We start from the raw sequence: 21,483 nt of genomic DNA on the forward strand, positions 1-21,483 counted from the left end.
CTACGAAAAGGCAAATATTAAATAAATTAATATTATTTAGAGGACAATAAATATATTTAAATTATTTTGTAGTTTTATTTAATATGACACTAAAATATACTATTTTCTGAATTACAAACTTAAAATTGAATATTTGTCATAAGATGCAATATAATGTTCAATATGTAATAAAAATATAACTTAATCCGAATCTGCTTAAAGATGCGCGCGATAAGATTACCTTCCACACTCCACTTCCCCGGATTTTGCATTCACTGGTACCCGTGCATTGGATTGGAATTAGATACGGCCAGTCTAGGTGGTCTGTGAACTGCGTCAATATTGTAGAAAAACGCTCATACCCGTCGATTTTAGATTAAAAGGGGACATTCTTTGCTGGTATTTTTGACTCCGCCATTTTCACCCCCCAGCAAGGGTAAGCATCACCCCAAAATATTTAAATGGCATTGGGGGTTGAGTAATATTTCTTTTGACAGCTCTTACAATTCTCTTTACAACAGACTTTAAAGTTTATAATTCCGCCCAATACTTTAAGAATTTTGATTTTAAAGTTGAAACTTATGTACAAATAATTAGTAACAGTAAAAATGTCAGTCATTCGAGTTAAAATATGCCAATGGTGTTAGTATTTCTTGCGTTACATTGGTTTTTGGCGATTTGTTATCACTTTCGTAAAAAAAAACACAATTGTAAAAAACAGAAATGAATGCTATACACACAATGAACGTAAAATTAGTGGATTCCAAATTATTTTCTAGTATTATTTGGATGCGTTGGTTGGTAGTTTATTTAATTGTGTTTTTGAAAATTAAACACTATGGTTTATGCCATTGCGGAAAGGGTAGATATCATTTCGCTTTACTTTATGAACAATAAATGTGCGAATAGAACAGCTCAGCTATTTAATGAACAACATCAAGATCGACATGTCAGGAGGAAGTATGTTATAGAGTTACTAAAAAAAATTCAAGAGACAGGGAACGTAGCCAATAAAAAATGAGAAATTGAAAAACCTATAGTTAATGAAGCTATTGAAGTTGCAGTTTTGGGACAAGTTCATCTTGATCCTACATTAGTACGAGGCAGCTGGCATCTGTGTCTGAGATCAATCGAACTAGAATACAAACCATTTTGAAGAGGAATAAATTCCATTCATACAAAATACATTTAGTCCAGGAACTTCATGAGGATGATTATGACCGCCGTTTGCAATTTTGCTAAATAATGAGTGAGCGAGCAGGGAACGATACACAGTTCCTTTTTAACATCTGTTTTTCTGATGAATGCAGTTTTTTCTTGAACGGGACGGTAAATCGTCACAATTGCCGCTATTGGTGCGATTCAAAACCAAGAGTTTTTCACGAGGTGCATACACAGCCACCGGAAAAAATAAATGTATGGGCTGGAATTTTCGGTGACCGGCTGGTGGGTCCTTTTTTTCTACCAGGTAATTTGACTGGCTAAATGTATTTGCAATTACTGGAAGACGCTATTGACCCTACCTTGACTGATATTATTGAAAATGTTCCACAGTATGATGAAGATCATTTGATTTTTCAACAGGACGGTGCTTCTCCGCATTATGCGTTAATTGTCCGTCAGTATTTGGACCAACGTTTTCTACGGATTTGGATTGGGAGAAGAGGCAGCATTGAGTGGCCTCTACGATCACTGGATTTATTGCCCCTTGATTTATTTCTTTTTGTGGGCATACCTAAAAAGTAAAATCTATAAAACACAGCCAGGGTCGCTGGAAGATTTGCGTCAAAGAATCGTCGACGAATACCGTCGAATCACTCCGGAAATGCTTCGGAATGTGCGCGAACGTTTCGAAGAAAATCTTTATTCTTGTATGGAAGCGGGTGGTCGTCAGTTTGAACATTTAATCAACTAAGTAGTAAGTAAGCAACTAAACATAATTTAAATTTTAAAATGTAAAATTTTTCAAAGTATTGGCGGAATTATAAAATTTGAAGTCCGTTGTAAAGAGAATTGTAAGAGCTTACAAAAGAAATATTACTCAATCCCCAATGCCATTTAAATATTTTGGGGTGATGCTTACCCTTGCTTGGCGGTGAAAGTGGCGGAGTCTGAACGTTTTTCTACAATCTTGACGCAGTTCCTGAAAATGGCTCTGTTTCGTTTTCATTTGGCCACCCTGTATATGCAATTTCATGTATGTGGTCGAAGTATTCGATGTTGAAGGCTACTATAAAGGTCTACAAAAATATAGGAGTCTACATCTAATAAACTTGATATTGCAAGGAAAATCCGAGGAAAATATAGCTGTTCCTTATAAGAAGAGACATTCCGAACTTGTGCAAATTCTTCACAATCTTCGGCAGATGTTATGTGTTCCGAAAATGGCAACAATGCTACAAGGGTTGTTATTAACGGAAAGGAAGTTAAATGTGATAAAACAAAAAACGAAATGTCTATTACTATAAATGTAAATGTTAATGTTAATGAGTAAATAAATTAAATTTGATTTATTATAGGTTTATTATTTTATTAAGTTATGTACTTTATTCCACTAGTGGATAAAGTATCACTTTATACGGTTCATATATGTGGATAAAAGTCCGATTATAAGGTGATTTTAATTTTGCATCATCATCTGCATACGTAACAGAGAGTTTTCAACCATCTGTAGATACGTTATCGAATATTATTTTAAATTAAATGAGAATAGAAAAAGTTCGAAATTGTAATCATACAAATTTATTGATAAATTAGAAAGATCTACAGTGACGTTTTGAGAGATATCTTAATTTCACAGTAAGTTTATAAAAAATAGTAAACACTTTAAGCTTTGGATAATGTAAAATCCAAACCGAGATCTCAACCATTACAAGATGTTCAGATGTTATCGACATTTTGTTAAAAGAAAAAAAATACATGCAAACGATTTTCCTTTGTAGTTAATTGCACAGATAACATCAAAGATACGGTAGGAGTGGATATGAAATAAAATCGGTCTTAATGACTGATGTAACGGACATTTACTATTATTTGATGTGACTGTGAACTTCCATTTCCATACAATGAAGAAAGGCACCGGCTTAGCTATCAAGAAAGGTAAATAGTTAAAAGTTTGTGCAAATATAAAAATTCTTTACATCTTTTAAAAGAATATATAGTAAAGTTTAAAGATTTGTATTTTTAAAATTGCTAAAACAAATAGTTGGTATAATTAGTTAACACTGATTTTATTTCCCGAAAAATTTATGAATCTTAACGAATTATAAATTTAATTACCGTAAGTTATTTGTTTTTTCTCTGCTGTTGGGTATTTTGCCAATTGTGAAAAATTTAAAAATTTAACAATGATAATAATAATACGCTGTTTATTTTTATAATTTTTCAAACTTCTTTTAATGCCTATTTGGAAATAAAATATAAGTGTATATTGAAGATGTTTCCAATTATTAGTAGATAGGTACTCCTGCACACTGTCCGGATGTGCGAGTTCTATATTCGCGAACACGAAGCGAATGTAAATATTGCAAACTGACATTCACTAATCCGAATTCGAAAGCAAATGTTACCAAATAAAAAAAATAGGTAATTAAATTAAATGAAGAAGCTCTATTAATGTACCTAATAGTAAAATAGTAACAGATGGGAAAACAAGGTGTAACTTAAATACTTACATAAAAATAATTTTGAAGGTGATTCTCTGTCGTAAACAATCGTTAATATTCGATATAGAATGTTTTTAGTAAATATAAATTTTGCCTGTTCAAATATTTCTTAGGACAAACAGTGGTAAATATACAGGAGGATATAGCTGCTTAATACCTCTTAATATGGAATTTCGATTAGTGCATTTGATTTCTAATTGTATTTTGAAGAAAACATTTTCCATTCTATTTGGAAAATCATTTTTTCCATTTCCTAATTATTTATTATTGTAACTATTTTTTTTTTATAAAAAATGAGTTTATTACATTTGAATGTTTAGAGTAACTCTAAAGTTACTAATGTTTTATATAGGTGTTGTTACAAATAAGACTTTAAATATAACGTCGTCATTAAATGTTTATAAAAAGTTATTGCTGCAAAAACTTTAATTATTTTGTAAGATTTTTAATTAAAAAATTCAAAGCTAACGATTTTTTTAAAATTTTGACATTATAACAGTATTTATAACAAAAAAAGTATTATTTCTATAATAATAATAATAATAATAATAATAATGATAATGATAATGATAATGATAATGATAATGATAATGACCATAGTGTGACCATATAACAGAGGCATATTCTAATTTTGAACGGATAAAAGAATAATACATAATCATTAATGTTTGATTATTCTGAAAACTTCGACAATTCCTGATTACAAATCCTAACATTTTCAGTGAAGATAATACAGTTTCACAAATATGAGCGTTGAATGAAAATCGTTTAAAACGAGTTACACAGTTTTTGTAGGTTTATTTCGCTTTATTTCGCTTTATTAGATTTAAAAAAGAATATTAATAGTTTAAAACTGGTTCGTTTTCCAAATAAAATTAAAAGTTTTTCTTTGGATTACGATTTAGAATCCAACGCATTTATCGAATTTTGAAAATATTAGTGGTATCATATCTACGTATCCCCACCACCGGTTTACATAACTGTATAAAATTCAACGACTTTTGCCTTTGTCCCAAGTTTCATCAAACGAGGATAAACTCCAATACTTCTGAAAAAGTTATATTCCGCGAAAACATAGTGTATCTCGAAAATCAATCAAACAATTTATAAAAATATGTAGTTCGATATGGACTTAAATAATCATCTTCTTCAATATTCAAATATTTGATATTCAAAAAGAAAATTTTAAAATATATTGAGCATTAATTTGTAATTTATAAAATGAAAATCACAACTAAAAATATATACTTACTATTATGTATTTTAAAATGAAACACGTTTTCTTGCGAATCTCCAAAATTTTTATTACAGATTATTAAATTAAAGATGCACAAACATACTGTGCATATGAGAATGCTAACTTAAATTTCGATGCAAAAGAGGATATTTTATAATTAGGAGGACCACTGTTAGAAACTGTGGAATAAATATATTAGCGAGAATTCCTGTAAAATCATAAATGTGGAAACTACATAAATCTCCAAATCGACATATAGTTTAGTTACTAACATATATATAAATAATTGCACTAGAATGGAATTTCACAATGAAATTCAAAACTGTTTTAAAATTTCTTTTTTTTTTCAGAAAAAATTGTTAATTCATCCGTGAAATCATGAGTGTAATTATCCATACATATGTTGCTTCTGAGATGATAATTCATATAAAAAACATTTTGATTTTTAATGGAAACGGCTACTGGTATATTTAATAGAAAGTGCTGGCATTATGAAAGCATTTACTTTCGTGTATTACTTAACTTCTTTTCTGTTTTATTTGTTGTTATTTAAACCTCACAAATATTGTAAGTTATGAGATTACGGTGGCCATATATCTGGCCGAGAAATAGTCAAATTTCTGGCGTTTTTAGGTACTGAAATCCTGAAAAGTAAAACGTGTAACAAAAGTAAGCACAAAAATAAAATCCTTGGTGTTCTGTTTATTCATTGTTACTATTTAAATTAACTCAAATAAAATAATAACTAAAAAAGCGTTTCAAAAAAATTCGTTTGCTGCTATCCTAACCCCACATTTTAAGAATTATTTTCACGTACTTTAAATAAAAGTAAACAATTTTATACAGGGTGTTTCTAAAATAGGGTTCCAAACTTCTGCTGCGTTTATAACTCATTAAAATAAGCCAAAAAGTAATAATCAATTTTAATTTAAAAAATTAAAGTGGGTTATTCTGATAATGAGAAATAAAACATAATTAAACTGTATTGTTCAAGTGACAATAATGTGCAAGATTTCGGCAGGAATATCGATAAATTCGTTTTAGAGGTAGAATCCCGTCAACAAGCACTGTAAAAAAAGTTTGATAATAATGGATTTATTTTTAACACAATAAATAGTAAATTAAAGTATATTTTCAACTATATCGTTCACAATTACGGGCAAGCGGAAAAGTTGTAAAAATTGGTAGGTATTTTAATGTTATTTCGTTTTTAGGTGCTCTCCTTATGTTGTTACGAAGGTTAGTTATAAAAATAGTTATTTGTTATTTAAATAAGGACGTATTTTATTTATTTTAATGAATTTTTACTTTAAACGTAGGTATATTTTATCCCAGCAAATTTTGTTAATGTCAAAAGAAACAGAGGAAAAATCCTTTTGTATTTAAAGTTTTTTTTCTATCTTTAATGACTGAAGCTGTAAGTGAGTGTTAAAATACAAACAAAACCCTGTACTTACTTACATTCCACGACGTACTAGCAATCCACCTTGTATGTACTCGTAAATTAAATAAATGTATAAAAATTATGGCATCATCAAATATTAAAAAAATATATATTACAAGCTGTTTAAAAATCACTATGAATTTGTTTATTTGAAAATATATTTTCTGCAGTATTTCAATATCAAAAAATGAAAATAGTAGTAGCTAATTAACAAATTCATGATTCAATAACTTAACCATGATACCGCTGCAATATCAGACCATCGATCTGAAGTTCACTACATAGGTTTTCGTTGATCCTTAAAACATTTTACCAATAATAATTAATAAAAAAGTGTACAAAATAAATTCGAGCGTACACGTGACGACATTGATAAACAGTTGTTTATGCGTTGCTAGGATACGCGTAGGAATGCCGGCCGCTGCATTTCATTCTTCCTAAAATTCTGCTGGTGGTACTCTATCGGCCATTCGGAATTTTAAAACTGATGTACTATTCCAAGCGCCGTCTGGAGCGATAAGCTATATTGTCTGTGTAAACTTTGGGGGCGATCATGAAATGAAGTGAAGAAAAATACTTATTGTTAGATTTAATCGAGGCGTACAAAAATACCTCAATTTTGTAGGGTATATACACATAAACCTTTATATGTTCCTTTAATCCATCAATGAGGGCTCCACAAACTTCGGGTACAATGTTTCCAATAACTTGGAAATACGCAACCAGTATTGCAAACTTGTAAATAGGTATATCTCCACTTGCCAAATATCTCAGTCACAGCTAATCTGTCTTGCAATGAAATAGCTTCCCTAAATGTAGTATTTCTTTTTTGATCTTTGGGTCCCACTAGACTGATTATACAGGGTGGCCCAATTAGAACAGTTCACCTGAAATATTTTCAATACAGCAGGTTTTTCCGGAAAACCCCGAAACAGGTCGATTTTGCTCTCAAGGAGAGAATTAAAATTTGTTTGAAAACGTTTTTTTTTCGATTTATTTCACCGACACTTCCTACAGGTGATTTACATTAATTTTAAGGCAGAACAAAAAAATGCCAGCATGTCTGTTAGGGATTTGAACTACCTTTAAAATGATGTGCCACTTAGGCCCCCGTGCCATTTGAGATTGGGATAACCCTACATCCATGAATTTATGATCAAAAGATGTCCCCCTTGAAATCAAAATCGACCAGTTTCGGGTTTTTTCGGAAAAACCTGTTGCAATGAAAATATTTCAAGTATACTGTTTTAATTGGGCTACCCTGTATATTCAAAATCTGAAGTAGGTATACTTGCGTGTGAAATTTTTGTAATCTCCACTGATTGATTGAAATTTCAAATCTGAAAGTAAAGCAGAGCCGTTTCTTTCTTTGTATGTACAAAACATGTTTCCAAAATGTTCGTGGACGTTAATAATTTTCTGCTGTACCTAATAAGCAGCACTTGCTATCATAATAGATTTGTCTGGAGACGATATGTTTTTACAACGAACGCTCTTCGAACACTGCGGATAAAAATGTTTGTAGTACGATAAAGGCCTCACGTACACATTGTGAACCGATACTGTATCAGAGCAATACTTGATACAAATGCAGATATGGAGCTGAACTCACATAGGTAGAGCTTCTGTAACTACAATTCTGTTAACACAAAAGTATCAAATAGCTTCCTGGAAAGTAGTAAGTGTTATTGAAATGTTGGTTGGAAAATATTTTATTTACATACAGGGTGGCCAAATGAAAACGAAACAGAGCCATTTTCAGGAACTGCGTCAAGATTGTAGAAAAACGCTCAGACCCGTCGATTTGAGATTAAAGGGGGACATTCTTTGCTGGTATTTTTGACTCCGCCACTTTCACCCCCAAGCAAGGGTGAGCATCACCCCAAAATATTTAAATGGCATTGGGAGTTGAGTAATATTTCTTTTGACAGCTCTTACAATTCTCTTTACAACAGACTTTAAAGTTTATAATTCCGCCCAATACTTTAAGAATTTTGATTTTAAAGTTGAAACTTATGTACAAATAATTAGTAACAGTAAAAATGTCAGTCATTCGAGTTAAAATATGCCAATGGTGTTAGTATTTCTTGCGTTACATTGGTTTTTGGCGATTTGTTATCACTTTCGTAAAAAAAAACACAATTGTAAAAAACAGAAATGAATGCTATACACACAATGAACGTAAAATTAGTGGATTCCAAATTATTTTCTAGTATTATTTGGATGCGTTGGTTGGTAGTTTATTTAATTGTCTTTTTGAAAATTAAACACTATGGTTTATTCCATTGCGGAAAGGGTAGATATCATTTCGCTTTACTTTATGAACAATAAATGTGCGAATAGAACAGCTCAGCTATTTAATGAACAACATCAAGATCGACATGTCAGGAGGAAGTATGTTCTAGAGTTAGTAAAAAAATTTCAAGAGACAGGGAACGTAGCCAATAAAAAACGAGAAATTGAAAAACCTATAGTTAATGAAGCTAGTGAAGTTGCAGTTTTGGGACAAGTTCATCTTGATCCTACATTAAGTACGAGGCAGCTGGCATCTGTGTCTGGGATCAATCGAACTAGCATACAAACCATTTTGAAGAAGAATAAATTCCATCCATACAAAATACATTTAGTCCAGGAACTTCATGAGGATGATTATGACCGCCGTTTGCAATTTTGCGAAATAATGAGTGAGCGAGCAGGGAACGATCCACAGTTCCTTTTTAACATCTGTTTTTCTGATGAATGCAGTTTTTTCTTGAACGGGACGGTAAATCGTCACAATTGCCGCTATTGGTCCGATTCAAACCCAAGAGTTTTTCACGAGGTGCATACACAGCAACCGGAAAAATTAAATGTATGGGCTGGAATTTTCGGTGACCGGCTGGTGGGTCCTTTTTTTCTACCTGGTAATTTGACTGGCCAAATGTATTTGCAATTACTGGAAGACGCTATTGATCCTGCCTTGACTGATATTATTGAAAATGTTCCAGAGTATGATGAAGATAATTTGATTCTTCAACAGGACGGTGCTCCTCCGCATTATGCGTTAATTGTCCGTCAGTATTTGGACCAACGTTATCTACGGAATTGGATTGGGAGAAGACGCAGCATTGAGTGGCCTCCGCGATCACCGGACTTATCGCCCCTTGATTTCTTTTTGTGGGGATACCTAAAAAGTAAAATCTATAAAACACAGCCAGCGTCGCTGGAAGATTTGCGTCAAAGAATCGTCGATGAATACCGTCGAATCACTCCGGAAATGCTCCGGAATGTGCGCGAACGTTTCGAACAAAATCTTTATTCTTGTATGGAAGCAGACGGTCATCAGCTTGAACATTTAATCGACTAAGTAGTATGTATGCAGGTAAACATAATTTAAATTTTGAAATGTAAATTTTTTTCAAAGTATTGGGCGGAATTATAAAATTTAAAGTCTGTTGGAAAGAGAATTCTAAGAGCTTTCAAAAGAAATATTACTCTACCCTCAATGCCATTTAAATATTTTGGACTGATGCTCACACTCGCTTGGGGGTGAAAGTGGCGGTGTCAAAAATACCAGCAAAAAATGTCTCCCTTTAATGTAAAATCGACGGATCTGAGCGTTTTTCTACAATCTTGACGCAGTTCCTGAAAATGGCTGTATTTCGTTTTCATTTGGCCACCCGTATATTTTTATTTTGCCGACTAAAAACAGAAATAGTAGCTTTCTCTCACTCTCTTCTTCCTGCATTAAAATGAATATTATTTCATTTTCGAATTGTAGAAAGAACTCATTTTATTGTCCTGGACGCATCTATACTAAATAAACCAAACTGACTGTATTTATTCGTCCGTGTATGGCTAATTTCAAAAGTATTCGAATAATCTCTGTTCTAAGTATCTTAAAGATTCTACTCTTTCAAAATTCATTGTAATATGATCAATGTCTAAATCACTACACTAAGTAATTTTTTGTTGTTTCAGTGTCTTTATGTTCCCTGGATAACTATGGATTAGCGACAATTAAATCGAAAGCAGAAAAAGAGAAAGATGATGCTCCAAAGGACAGGTTCTTCTACGTGCACATATTATTTTTGATAATGGGACTAATGCACATGATACCTTATTCGTTTTTTATAACTGCCAATGCTGTAAGTATTTTGTGACTGATACGAAGAGATACTCTAACCTTTTTTGCAGTACTGGATGTACAAGTTCAGAGATGTCAATGCAAATTTAACGGACGCATCCGCCAGGACGCTGCTCCAAACCCATTTTTCTCCTGCCAACAGTATAATGCACGCTATAGTTTCCCCAGCTACTATGCTGATGTCCACTTTTTTCGGGTTCAAAATCAAGGCTAGAGTTAGGGGGCTGATGTCGTTGAGTGTTATGTCCTTTAATTTTATCGCTGCCACTGCTTTCGTCAAGATCGATACGGATTCCTGTAAGTATATAGAGATTATATTACCTAGCTTTTACAAAACGTTTTAAATTATTCCATAATTAAGAGACTTAGATACGGAAAAGCAACCTGTGACACAAAACCAGTTCCTGAGGGAATCTGAGGTTAACTCAAGTTACAGAGACTTACTTGTCCTAATGCATTAATCCAACCTATGTACATATAGTCTAGGAGCCAGATAGGGTTCCGTGGCCAATCAAAATGCCACGACCGCAAACAACTTAGTCGTAAGTATTTTGACCTCCTGAATCCAAAAAACTTGGTCGTAAAATCTGAAAGTGGTCAGTTTAATTGTTATTAACAAATTAAATGTTTAAATGGCTGTAAAAAGTTTATTTATTTTAGCTAGTACAATTTTTTATGCGTTAATAGATACGTTTTCTCATAACAAACATATACGTTTTTGAAAATTAAAAAAATATTAATTTGAACCAAAGTTATTGCAAATTTAGTGCAAATATCTTACATTTTTCGTGTCCGCACGCACTAATTTTATCATATATCTGGTTCTATTGGACGGATTGACACCCACGACATCTTATTTTAAAGCTTGAATTTTATTTTACAAGATCGATAAGTTCCATTTATTAATTTATTTATTTAACAATTATTGGCCGCTTAGAAAGTTGTGAAATTTCAACGAAAATGCTGGTTTTATTTGTTTATAAAGCTTTTTTTATTATTTAACTTCGATGAAAAGCCAAAAAAGTTACCGGATATTGTTCCTCGCATCTTAACAATCATTTCATACCTTATAGTTATTAGTTTTTCTTTATCAAAACCCATCGAAAACTCAGTGCAAGAGCGCGACCGGTCATAAACTTTTATTATTAAGAAGTCACAAAGACTAAGGAATAAAAAAGCATTAGCAGTTGGTTTAATTACTGAAATTTATAAGATTTATATAAATAATAACAACAATTGTTTAGATTTTAATTAATTTATTTCTTTTTTAATAATGGGCTCATCATAGACATTTTTGCAGGTGCTTTGCCTTTGGCAATAGTAAAATGAGCAACCACACAAACACATGATCTTGTAGAGCATACTTTACAATGTGTAATTAGTGATGAGTTCATCTGGTGGAGGAAGCAATATATGTATTTTTTTTTGAGCAAGTGTATCTCCATCATCTATCCAGCCGAACATGTGTAGGTCTTACTTTGCAGCGTGGTTATTTAAACAGTTTACCTGATTGTAAACTATACATATTATACACCTTAAAATGTGCAGTTGTATTGACCCACTTGTAGGGGGGGTAGATCTTCTATTAAAGCGGATTTTGAATGGTGATAAGACCATACTCGTAGGTCAATAAATTTTTTACAGGTTGTACCTTTCTTTACGACTTTAACTAAATATTATTCTGCCATTTTAATATTTGCTTCGATAGTGGTTTCTGAATAATCTATAAAATGAAACATCACATTTTTAAATATTTAAACTACCGGTTCCGGTTATATGATTAATTTTATTAATGCCCTGACAATGAAATTTACTGTGAACTACATTTTACCTATTCCAAAATGTATCAAATAAGGCATGAAATGATTGTTAGGATGCGAGGAACAATATCCGGTAACTCTTTTGGCTTTTCATCGAAGTTGAATAATAAAAAATCTTATAAACAAATAAAACCAGCATATTCGTTGAAATTTCACAACTTTCTAAGCTGCAATTAATTATTAAATAAATAAATAAATTAATGGAACTTACCTATCTTTTAAAATGAAGTTCAAGCTTTCAAATTAGATGTCGTGCGTCTCAATCCGTCCAATAGAACCAGAGATATAGTAAAACTGGTGCGCGCGGAGACGGAAAATGTAAGACATTTGCACTAAATTTGCAATAACTTTGGTTAAAGTTAATATTTTTTTAATTTTCAAAAACATATATGTTGATTATGAGAAAACGTATCTATTAACGCATAAAAAATTGTACTAGCTAAAAAAATAAACTTTTTACAGCCATTTAAACATTTAATTTGTTAATAACAATTAAATTGACCACTTTCAGGTTTTGCGACCAAGTTTTTTGGATTCAGGAGATCAAAATACTTAAGAATAAGTTGTTTGCAGCCGTGGCACTCTGATTGGCCACGGAACCCTATCTGGCTCCTAGACTAATACGACTGTGAGATTATCTGCATGTTTAGTTCGTATTAAATGAACACGATGGCGGCATTCACTTCTGGGAAGTAGTTGATGATGATTTAAAGCCCAATTTGGAATTTCCACCACATCTAACATGACATTCAAAGAATTTTCTTCATTTGTACTGCTTACTGCCCTTCCACTTTTTCGTCGATCTGCAATACCTCCAATTTCACGAAAAAACTACAATGTTTTTGAAACGATTGATTTAGAAATATGTACGTTCCCGATCGAGATGAAATTCATGAAAAATATTAACTATTTCGTCACCACTTCATCTTCTATCACCATATCCTATGATCATTAAAACTTCATTTCGCTCGGTTTCACTTAAACGTGCCATTTCTATCGCCATTCTTTAAATACTTCCTCGTATAAAAATTTTTGTGATATAAATAAAGGCATTTTTATTATTATTTCTGCAAGAAAATTATTCACACTAAATACAGTTTTGACATATTGTCAAGATAATCACTATTAGACAATAGAACGACGCGGCATTGTTATGGATTTAGAACCTTTCAAAGGTATCTTGATGGACTATAAAATTTAATGCACAAATATTTTTGTATAATTTATTTGAAAATGATTTTCAATGTTTGATATCTCGAAAACGATCAAGTTAAGTAACTATATGAATTTTGTTGAGAATTTCGAGAAGGGTTGAAATATGTATTAACATACAGGGTGTTCCATTAAAGAAAAAGCAACTTTGTTTCATTATGAATTTTTACTGGCCCTGTTTACTTAATTTTTCTTTATTTAAAAAAACCCTAAATCGTTTGTGTTTTATGATTTTTCGATAGTTGTCTTATTTAGGAAATAATCGACAGTTTCCATACATATCAGCAACTCTGTATTTGGTGAATTAAACGCGTTGCATTAATAATAGTTTTTTGTAATAAAATCTGAAATTTTAATTCACTTGAACTTGAACGTTTCAAATTAGGTTAAAAAATCTCACGCGCGACGAGGGCGGCGTTCACGCGCGTGCGCGGGCCTGGCGCTCCTTCTCCCGAGTAACGTTAACTGTTACTGCTGCTAACGTGTTTATTACATGAACTATCAATGTAAAACTTTTTGGAAATAAAAGTTTAAACCTTTCTTTGTCTCTAAAATCTCGGTCCGATGCGTCCAATAGTTAATTAACAATTAACATTATATAAAAAAAGTTATCTTGCATGGGAACAGAAAGGTGTAGGTGATTTCTTTCTTTTTTTAAATTACCGTCAAAATAAGCTCTATTTGATGCAAAAAGGGTGAATTCCCGAGCGGCTCTTGACTGACCTTGAAATCGTCTATTCCATAAATTTTATTAACATCCATGGTTTTTTGCAATAATAATGTGCAATTTTCGAAAATTGATTTTTCCGTATTCGACCTTTATTTTACAGTAAACAACTAGGTGAAAAGTTACTTCAGGTACTTTAAATTGTAGGTAATTAATTGTCTACAACATAAAACAATTAATTTTCTGATATGTCTTCTAGATTTTTATGGATAGTAGAAAAGTGAAAAAACACGTACTTTTATAACTTATTTGCAATTTGCCAACTTACTGTCACTTTTTTCATTGTTTCATGTCTGCATTGTTTGAGGTCACATTGAAAAAATAAGAACACTTTCTCATGGCAACTTTTTGCCCTCTATCGAATGGCACAATCAATTTTTATATGTAACGTTTCGTTTTGCCAGGACCATCATCAACTTCAATTTTTTTAATACGACCCTGGAAATTTTATTACACATTTTTCAAGCCTTCATGACCCTCAATACTGTACTGCATCAGCTCGAACCAAATCTAGACATTTTGTCTCGCAAAATTCTTCTTCAATGTATTCGTTCCAAAATCTAAATTTTTTATTTAAATTTCTGTTTATAGAATTATCGGATACTCTAAGTGTCGTTAGACCCTGTGAAATATAAAATCTAATTTGCGAACTCGTATTCATACTTGTACTATTTGCACTATTTCAGTTTGAAGAAAAGATCTGGAATCCACTCTTATTAATTCTCTACTCAAAATAGGGGTTGTTAGTTGTATAGAGTGTTACTGTTACACTTTCACTCAATGGGATTTAGGGGGGAATTTAGAAAGTACCAGAGCTTTCAAGGAATGGTTACATAGCAAAATTTGAAACACATTATCCATTACTAAATTGACTCCGATACTCTAAAGTTAAACAAACTGTCCAGTGCGGGACCCAAAGAGAAACTGCTTTTTTCCACTGATTCCGACACCTCGCTTTGACTCCGCCAATTGCGGTTCAGAAGTTTTGTCTTCGCCTTTCTTGCCTTGTCGGTGTGACCTCCTCTCTAAATCTCGGGTACGCTTTAGGAAAAATTTTACTATATCATGTTAGTAGAGGATCAAAGCAAGTGAGAGGAAAGGTTTAATACCCTGGAAAGGTGGAGCCTAGTATGGTTTACAGATGGCTCCAAAATGACCAGAGGGACAGGTGCAGGAATATATGGACTCAGACCCAGATGGAGTGCAAGCTACAGTCTGGGGGAGTTCCCTACTTTATTCCAAGCAGAAATCTTCGCGATAATGGCGTGTCTGGCAGAGAATGTACGTAGAGGTTATAGACGTAAACTCATATATATATTCTCTGATAGTCAAGCTGCAATTAAAGCTTTAGCCGCACACAAGGTAAGTTCAAAACTGGTGTGGGACTGTTTACAAATGCTGACTGAACTGACCACCAACAATACAGTCAGACTGTGTTGGGTGCCAGGGCACAAAGGCATTTGTGGAAATGAGAAAGCGGATGAACTTGCTAGGAAGGGATCCGAGACAGTGTTCATTGGCCCGGAGCCCTTCTGTGGCACATCTCCCAGTGTGGTCAGGCGGGCTCTGGGCAAATGGACAGAGATAGAACAGAGGAAATACTGGACTTCAAGGCCAGGCCATAGCCATTCTAAGGAGCTTATGGAGTATCCTTCGAAGGGAAGAGCGAATGAGCTACTGAGCTTGAATAGAATTCGGCTCAGGAGAGTGACAGGACTCATAACGGGACACTGTCACTTTAGGAAACATCTACATAAACTAAAGCTTGCAGACAGTCCGATCTGCCGAGGATGTGAATCGGCGGATGAAACTTCTCTGCATATCCTGGGCGAGTGCCCGGGATTTGCACGTAGCATAATGGCGCTCCTTGGGAGACCCTATTTGGAACCCAAGGAACTGAGAGAAGTGTCAGCAAGGAAGTTTTTGGACTTTGTAAAAAGGACAAATCTACTTGCTGAATAGGACTAGTAGTGGGACGCACAATAGGCCTAATTAGGCCACAGTGCTATGGGACTTTTAAAGGACCAACCACTAGATGAAGATGAAGATGAAGATATCATCAATTACCTAATAGCCTGAAATATTAATTTAACCTTATTATTATACTTTCCTCTCGTGACCCCGTATAGCAACATGAGGGCGGATTAGTTAGCTACGTATTAATTTATTTTTTGTAACTGGGAAAAGCCAGCTTTTTGGCCTATTGTTCTTTTCCTTAAAACGGAACGATTTATTATTATCAAATATTCATTTTTTCCCTCCTGTCGAGCTAGCTTGGCGTCCGATAGGCGCAACAGTTGAGGGTCACATGGCGATAACATTTCGAAGAAGTTAACTTGTGTAAAGTGCTTTTGGCATTTCATGGTCTTGTACTAATTACCGGTTTTGTGAATTTATTAGTTTTCGCGACAAAAGCTTTTTCAGACGACCCTCTTAATGACTACTTTGCGACCTTACCAATTGTCTGTCAATAATTGGGCCCCACCGATTCCTAAAACTGACTCGTAAATTTAGTTGTACCGCGTTTTGGCTTTTATTACAATATACTTACAGGTATTTCTTCTTTTTTAGGGCAGGTGACGTTTTTCGTCATAATAATGGCCTTTTTGGGAATGATAACCAGTAAGTAACGTCTTACCTCGTCATTTATGAATTTGACCTGTAAACTATTCAAGTGTATCTAATTAAACCGACAATTTTTATATTTCAGTTGCAAATTCGGCGATTTCAGCAGCAAACTTGGCCATAATATCAAAGTTCCCCCCGTACTATATGAAGGTCTACTTATTCGGTGAAGGTCTGGCGGGTCTCTGTAGCGCCACTTTGCAGATCTTGTCTTTAGCCATGGGAACTTCTACCGAGGTATCAGCTCTGTTCTACTTCATCGCTGGATCAAGTCTTATGGTCCTGACACTAGTTTTATTTTACTTTAGTAAATATAACAAGTTATTCAACCACTACGTCAATAGCGTGGTAGAAGATGTTAACAGGGATGTATTGCGTCTTTCTGAGATTAAAGATTTGGCAAAGCAGATCTGGGCCCAAATAGTAGCATCTCTTTTGATGATGTTAACAATGTCTCCAGTGACGCCCAACATAACTACTTTGGTCGTTTCAGAAAACTATGGTAGTGGTAGTGAATGGTCAGGTAAATTTTTTGACGGTTTTAGTTGAAGTTGTAATAATAATATTGTTTTTGTTAAAACAGAGCTTAAAACCTATTGAATTTTTGAAATGAAAATGAAGAAGACGTACTCTATTAATTTTTATCAGCTACTTATAACGTACAATGTTGTTTTAGATAAATATTTCGTACCAGTAATAACATTTCTGTATTCGGATGTGATCGGTCTCTTCGGACGGATAGCAAGTGCAAAATATAACAAGGTAAAAATATTCAAATTAATTATCAGAATATCTATTTACCCAGGGTGTTAACAAACTTGGGGGAATATTTGAAGGGAAAATAAATCAAGATGCAAATACTCCGTGGGTGGAAATATTTTTAGCAAATTGAATAACTGCTTTGAATACCTTCTTACTTACCAGACGACAGGATAATAACTTTTTTGGAACCGCTGATTTTATCCACAGCTCTGTCTCTGTTTTATTGCATGCCTATTTAGAAATCGTTGCATATAAAAATGTGAAGTTAATTCATAATTTTTATCAGTATTTAGGTATATTTTCACCATGTTCATTAATTCATTGTCACTGTAATTAAGGCCTACCGAGACATTTTTTCGGGCTACAATTTAAAAAAATCATATCAGCAACTTTTTTTATATAAAATCTGAACACATCTTTGTACGCAGCAACTTCTTAATTCAAAGAATTTTTAAAAATTTTTGCTGTTAAATATAATCAAATTTAATTAAAATATTATGTGTTTATTAAAGTGAGTTAAATAATAAACTTCAAAAATACATAACAATGTTAATTCTAATATAAAAAAATGCGTCAATCACAGAATGATCGATCGATACCTATACAAGCGTGACCTATGTCTTTTTGAAAGAAAAGATTTGAAATTTCAATTTAAACATTTATTTCCAAGAAAATAATGTGATTTTTATTTTATTTTCATCAATGTAAGTTTCTTTACGATGGTGTAGTGACAAAACTATTGGCCAACAATCCTTAAGTAAATTTTAGGATGCAATTTTGTTTTCATCGAGGTTGACAACTAGGTATTTCTGGATTTCTATCATTTACCCTTAACTATATTCAACGGTAAAGCCGTATTTCCGATAATTTTATTCTCCATCTATTTAGTCGAGAATTTATATTCTCGTTTAATTCTCCTTAGTGCTGTGTCGTTTAACTTGCTCGCATTACCGATGTAAATCATATCCGTCGTGATTTTGAGATTGGCCTGGGTACTAGAGATATATTTGAGGCATTGATAGTTAGTATAAATACTTATTCAAATTGGAATACTGCAATATTGACGGATTCATCAATGATTCTTTGTGATTCAAAGCATTTAATGATCTTAGGTGTATGTTTAGGAATTTAACATTTTTCTTATGTTGTTTGGGGCATAGGTTTCGTCAATTTCGCCATGCTCGAGATAAACTTTCGGTGTTAAATCGAGAAATGATTTCACGTCGTTTAGATTTTTTATCAATCATTTCGGGGGTAGGTCTTATAACTTGAAGTGTAATGACATGATCTAAATAAGTTTCCTTCTAATTCTCACTTATCCGATTGATTGTCAGTTGTACTCGAATACCTGAAGGCTGGTGTCGATATTGATAATAGCATCAATATATACCATGCAAATCTTATTAGCTAATCCTCTCAGAACATTATCCATAACTCTCTGGAAAGTGGAAAGTACTCCTTCTAATCCGAAGGGCATTCGTGTAAATTCACGGTGTATTTGAATTTGGTGGAAACCTGAATTTAAATCCAAATTGGTAAAATTCATTCATTCATGAAATGATTATTATTGATAGTCATTTGCAACAGTTTCATTTCCCTGATGGTCAGCTTTTTTGGGATAATCCAAACGGAACTTGAATAAACTTATACTGAAGGTTGCCTTGACTAAATATTTTTTCTGTATTGTATATGAAGATATCTATAACTTTTAGTGTAGACTGATTTCACATGCTTGCGCATTTCAGGGACATTCCAAAATTCTACTGTACGGTTTCAATTCGCTGTCACTGGGCAGTGTCCCAGTGGACTGATAGCTTTAGGTCTGGCAATCATAGGAACGAACAAAAATTTAGATTTTTTAAAATTTTTGGGTGCTATCCTGACTGCGCCAGCCATGTTTTTTGGTCGTAGCACTGTTTTTTGAAAGTCAAAATTTTAAATTTAGATTTAAACATTTATTTCTTTTTAAAGATAACAATGTGAAGAAAATGATCTGTACTAAATAAAAGAAGTGTTTATTACTTTTTGCATCATCCTTTAACTGTGGCAAGTCAGCATTTTTGCGTGTACAGTGTTGTACTATAACTGGTTTATCAATAACAGTTCTTGTTTCTCAAACTACATATCATAAATGGTGTAGGTATACGTCCCAGGTAACGGAAAGGAAATGGAAAGACTACGGAAAAATTTATAGATCGGCCTGAAATAACATGCAACTACCAATAATGGTATTATTAAATTTTCCAAATTTTCATCAAACTGTCGTATGGGAAATTTATAGGCATGCACTGTTATTATTATCGGTCATATTAAAAATGCATTAATAATAGATATTATTAGAATTCATTTTATTTGTTGTAAATCTGGTGTTCGGAAATCTAATAATAATATATTTGCCACTTTCTCTACTGAAATAATTAACTTTTATACAGTATAACTTTATTTTCTCTCAATGTTTAATATTTATTTAGTTCTGTTTGTTACTTTTAGATCATCGGTGGAGTACCATTCTGTTTGTTCATGTTCGTGAGGATGGTCATTTTCGTACCACTAATATACTTTTGTAATGCCCAACCTAGAAATTATCTTCCAGTGCTTTTTCCTCACGATTGGCAATACGTCTTAATATTGTTCTTTTACCAATTCACCGGCTCGTTTGCATTTAATTTACTATTCTTGGATGTAGGAAAGTAAGTAACTTAATTTTGTGCTTGTGGATGTAAAAACTTATTATGAAGAGTTGTTTCTTAAGAACATCGAATAAGTACACTATACAACAATTGTAACATGCTAAGTAAGACTGTTTTCTATTTCATTAAAAACAACTGCACCTCTACCAAAGTTTCTAATAACATTAACCACAAATTCTAAATTATCTCGTAAACGGCTCGTTTGCGGATCTATATTTAAGAAGACTTTTTTGCTTCTAGTATCGTAATTGCAGCTGTTTCAGTTTGCGCTTTAATTGTGGTACACCCTATACAATAAATAGTGTGTATTATAAACTTCTACCTCATATTTTTAGGATGAAGTGACAAAATAAAATAAAACTAAATATGAATTAATTTATGTAAACAAATAATAGTATTATCTGATTTAAAACGTTTCTTTTTTAGAGTGGTTGGACCCAAAAAGGCTGAAGATGCATATTTGGTAATGATGTCAATTATGTCACTGTCGACTGTTCTTTTACTGCCTGTTGGAATGTTTTCAGTAGATTTACTATAATTAATGTAAACCCAAATATACAATTTTCTCCAAATATAAGCGTATGTTGCGAAATTACAAAAATTTTAATGGAAAGAAGACAATTTGTGACAAATAATTTTACAGGAGATTTTTTGATGTACTTATATTTTGTTACGTTTTAAATTTTATTCCAAGATAACATTCTGTTCACTGTACTTTTATTGTAAATATTTTTGTTAGTTAACGAATAGGTAAAATATTTGAGATCTGACTTTGAACTATCGTTGATCTTTATATTAAAGAATCCGATGTTACAAACTGATTGCTAGATGTGCTTCTCGCAGTTATAAATAAATGTTTTAATAAATATTTTAGAATTTTGTTTTTGGCTTTCCTTTCCCTTTTAGTAAATTACGTATGTATTTGTATAGTCTTTTCGAAGTTAGTTGAACATGTATAAAAAAGCCTAGCAATAAAATTTAATGAGTTTCATAAACCTCCCTCAAAAGTTTTCTGCTAAAGGTAAAAAATTATAAAATAGGTAATTTGTATATAATCTGTAGAAAATTTCTATTATATGTTCATTTGGCCAACAACATATTTTAATTATTTATGTCCTCAAACAATTTTATTATATTGATGGTAAATTTCGTTTTGTTCAGTTTCAAAATGTTTCCAAAATGTTGTAATGATATTA

General features: G+C 32.6%; 1 protein-coding gene across 2 annotated transcripts; it reads left to right on the plus strand.

Annotated features, from left to right (window-relative positions):
• Nucleotides 1-2,913: 2,913 nt before the first annotated feature.
• LOC108906742 (equilibrative nucleoside transporter 3) lies at nucleotides 2,914-21,168 on the plus strand. 2 transcript variants are annotated; one of them, XM_018710094.2, is made up of 8 exons: nucleotides 2,937-3,078; nucleotides 10,286-10,452; nucleotides 10,502-10,748; nucleotides 16,782-16,832; nucleotides 16,921-17,358; nucleotides 17,512-17,597; nucleotides 20,088-20,287; nucleotides 20,714-21,168. In XM_018710094.2, the coding sequence occupies exons 1-8, from the start codon at nucleotides 3,045-3,047 to the stop codon at nucleotides 20,823-20,825; spliced, it is 1,335 nt and encodes a 444-aa protein (XP_018565610.1). In that variant the 5' UTR covers nucleotides 2,937-3,044; the 3' UTR covers nucleotides 20,826-21,168. The 2 variants fall into 2 exon arrangements, with proteins under 2 accessions (XP_018565611.1, XP_018565610.1); XM_018710095.2 differs by lacking the exon at nucleotides 20,088-20,287 and having other exon boundaries at nucleotides 2,914-3,078.
• The last annotated feature ends 315 nt before the right edge of the window (nucleotides 21,169-21,483 follow it).

Source organism: Anoplophora glabripennis, unplaced genomic scaffold, assembly GCF_000390285.2.
Source record: "Anoplophora glabripennis isolate ALB-LARVAE unplaced genomic scaffold, Agla_2.0 scaffold187, whole genome shotgun sequence".
Lineage (NCBI taxonomy): Eukaryota > Metazoa > Arthropoda > Insecta > Coleoptera > Cerambycidae > Anoplophora > Anoplophora glabripennis.

Bases quoted from the DNA above. Each gene is read 5' to 3' on its own strand.
- LOC108906742 (XM_018710094.2), top strand. From the start codon at position 3,045: ATGAAGAAAGGCACCGGCTTAGCTATCAAGAAAG. The intron at 17,598-20,087 runs GTAAAAATATTC...TGTTACTTTTAG, and splicing joins CAAGTGCAAAATATAACAAG to ATCATCGGTGGAGTACCATT. The intron at 20,288-20,713 runs GTAAGTAACTTA...TTTCTTTTTTAG, and splicing joins CTATTCTTGGATGTAGGAAA to AGTGGTTGGACCCAAAAAGG.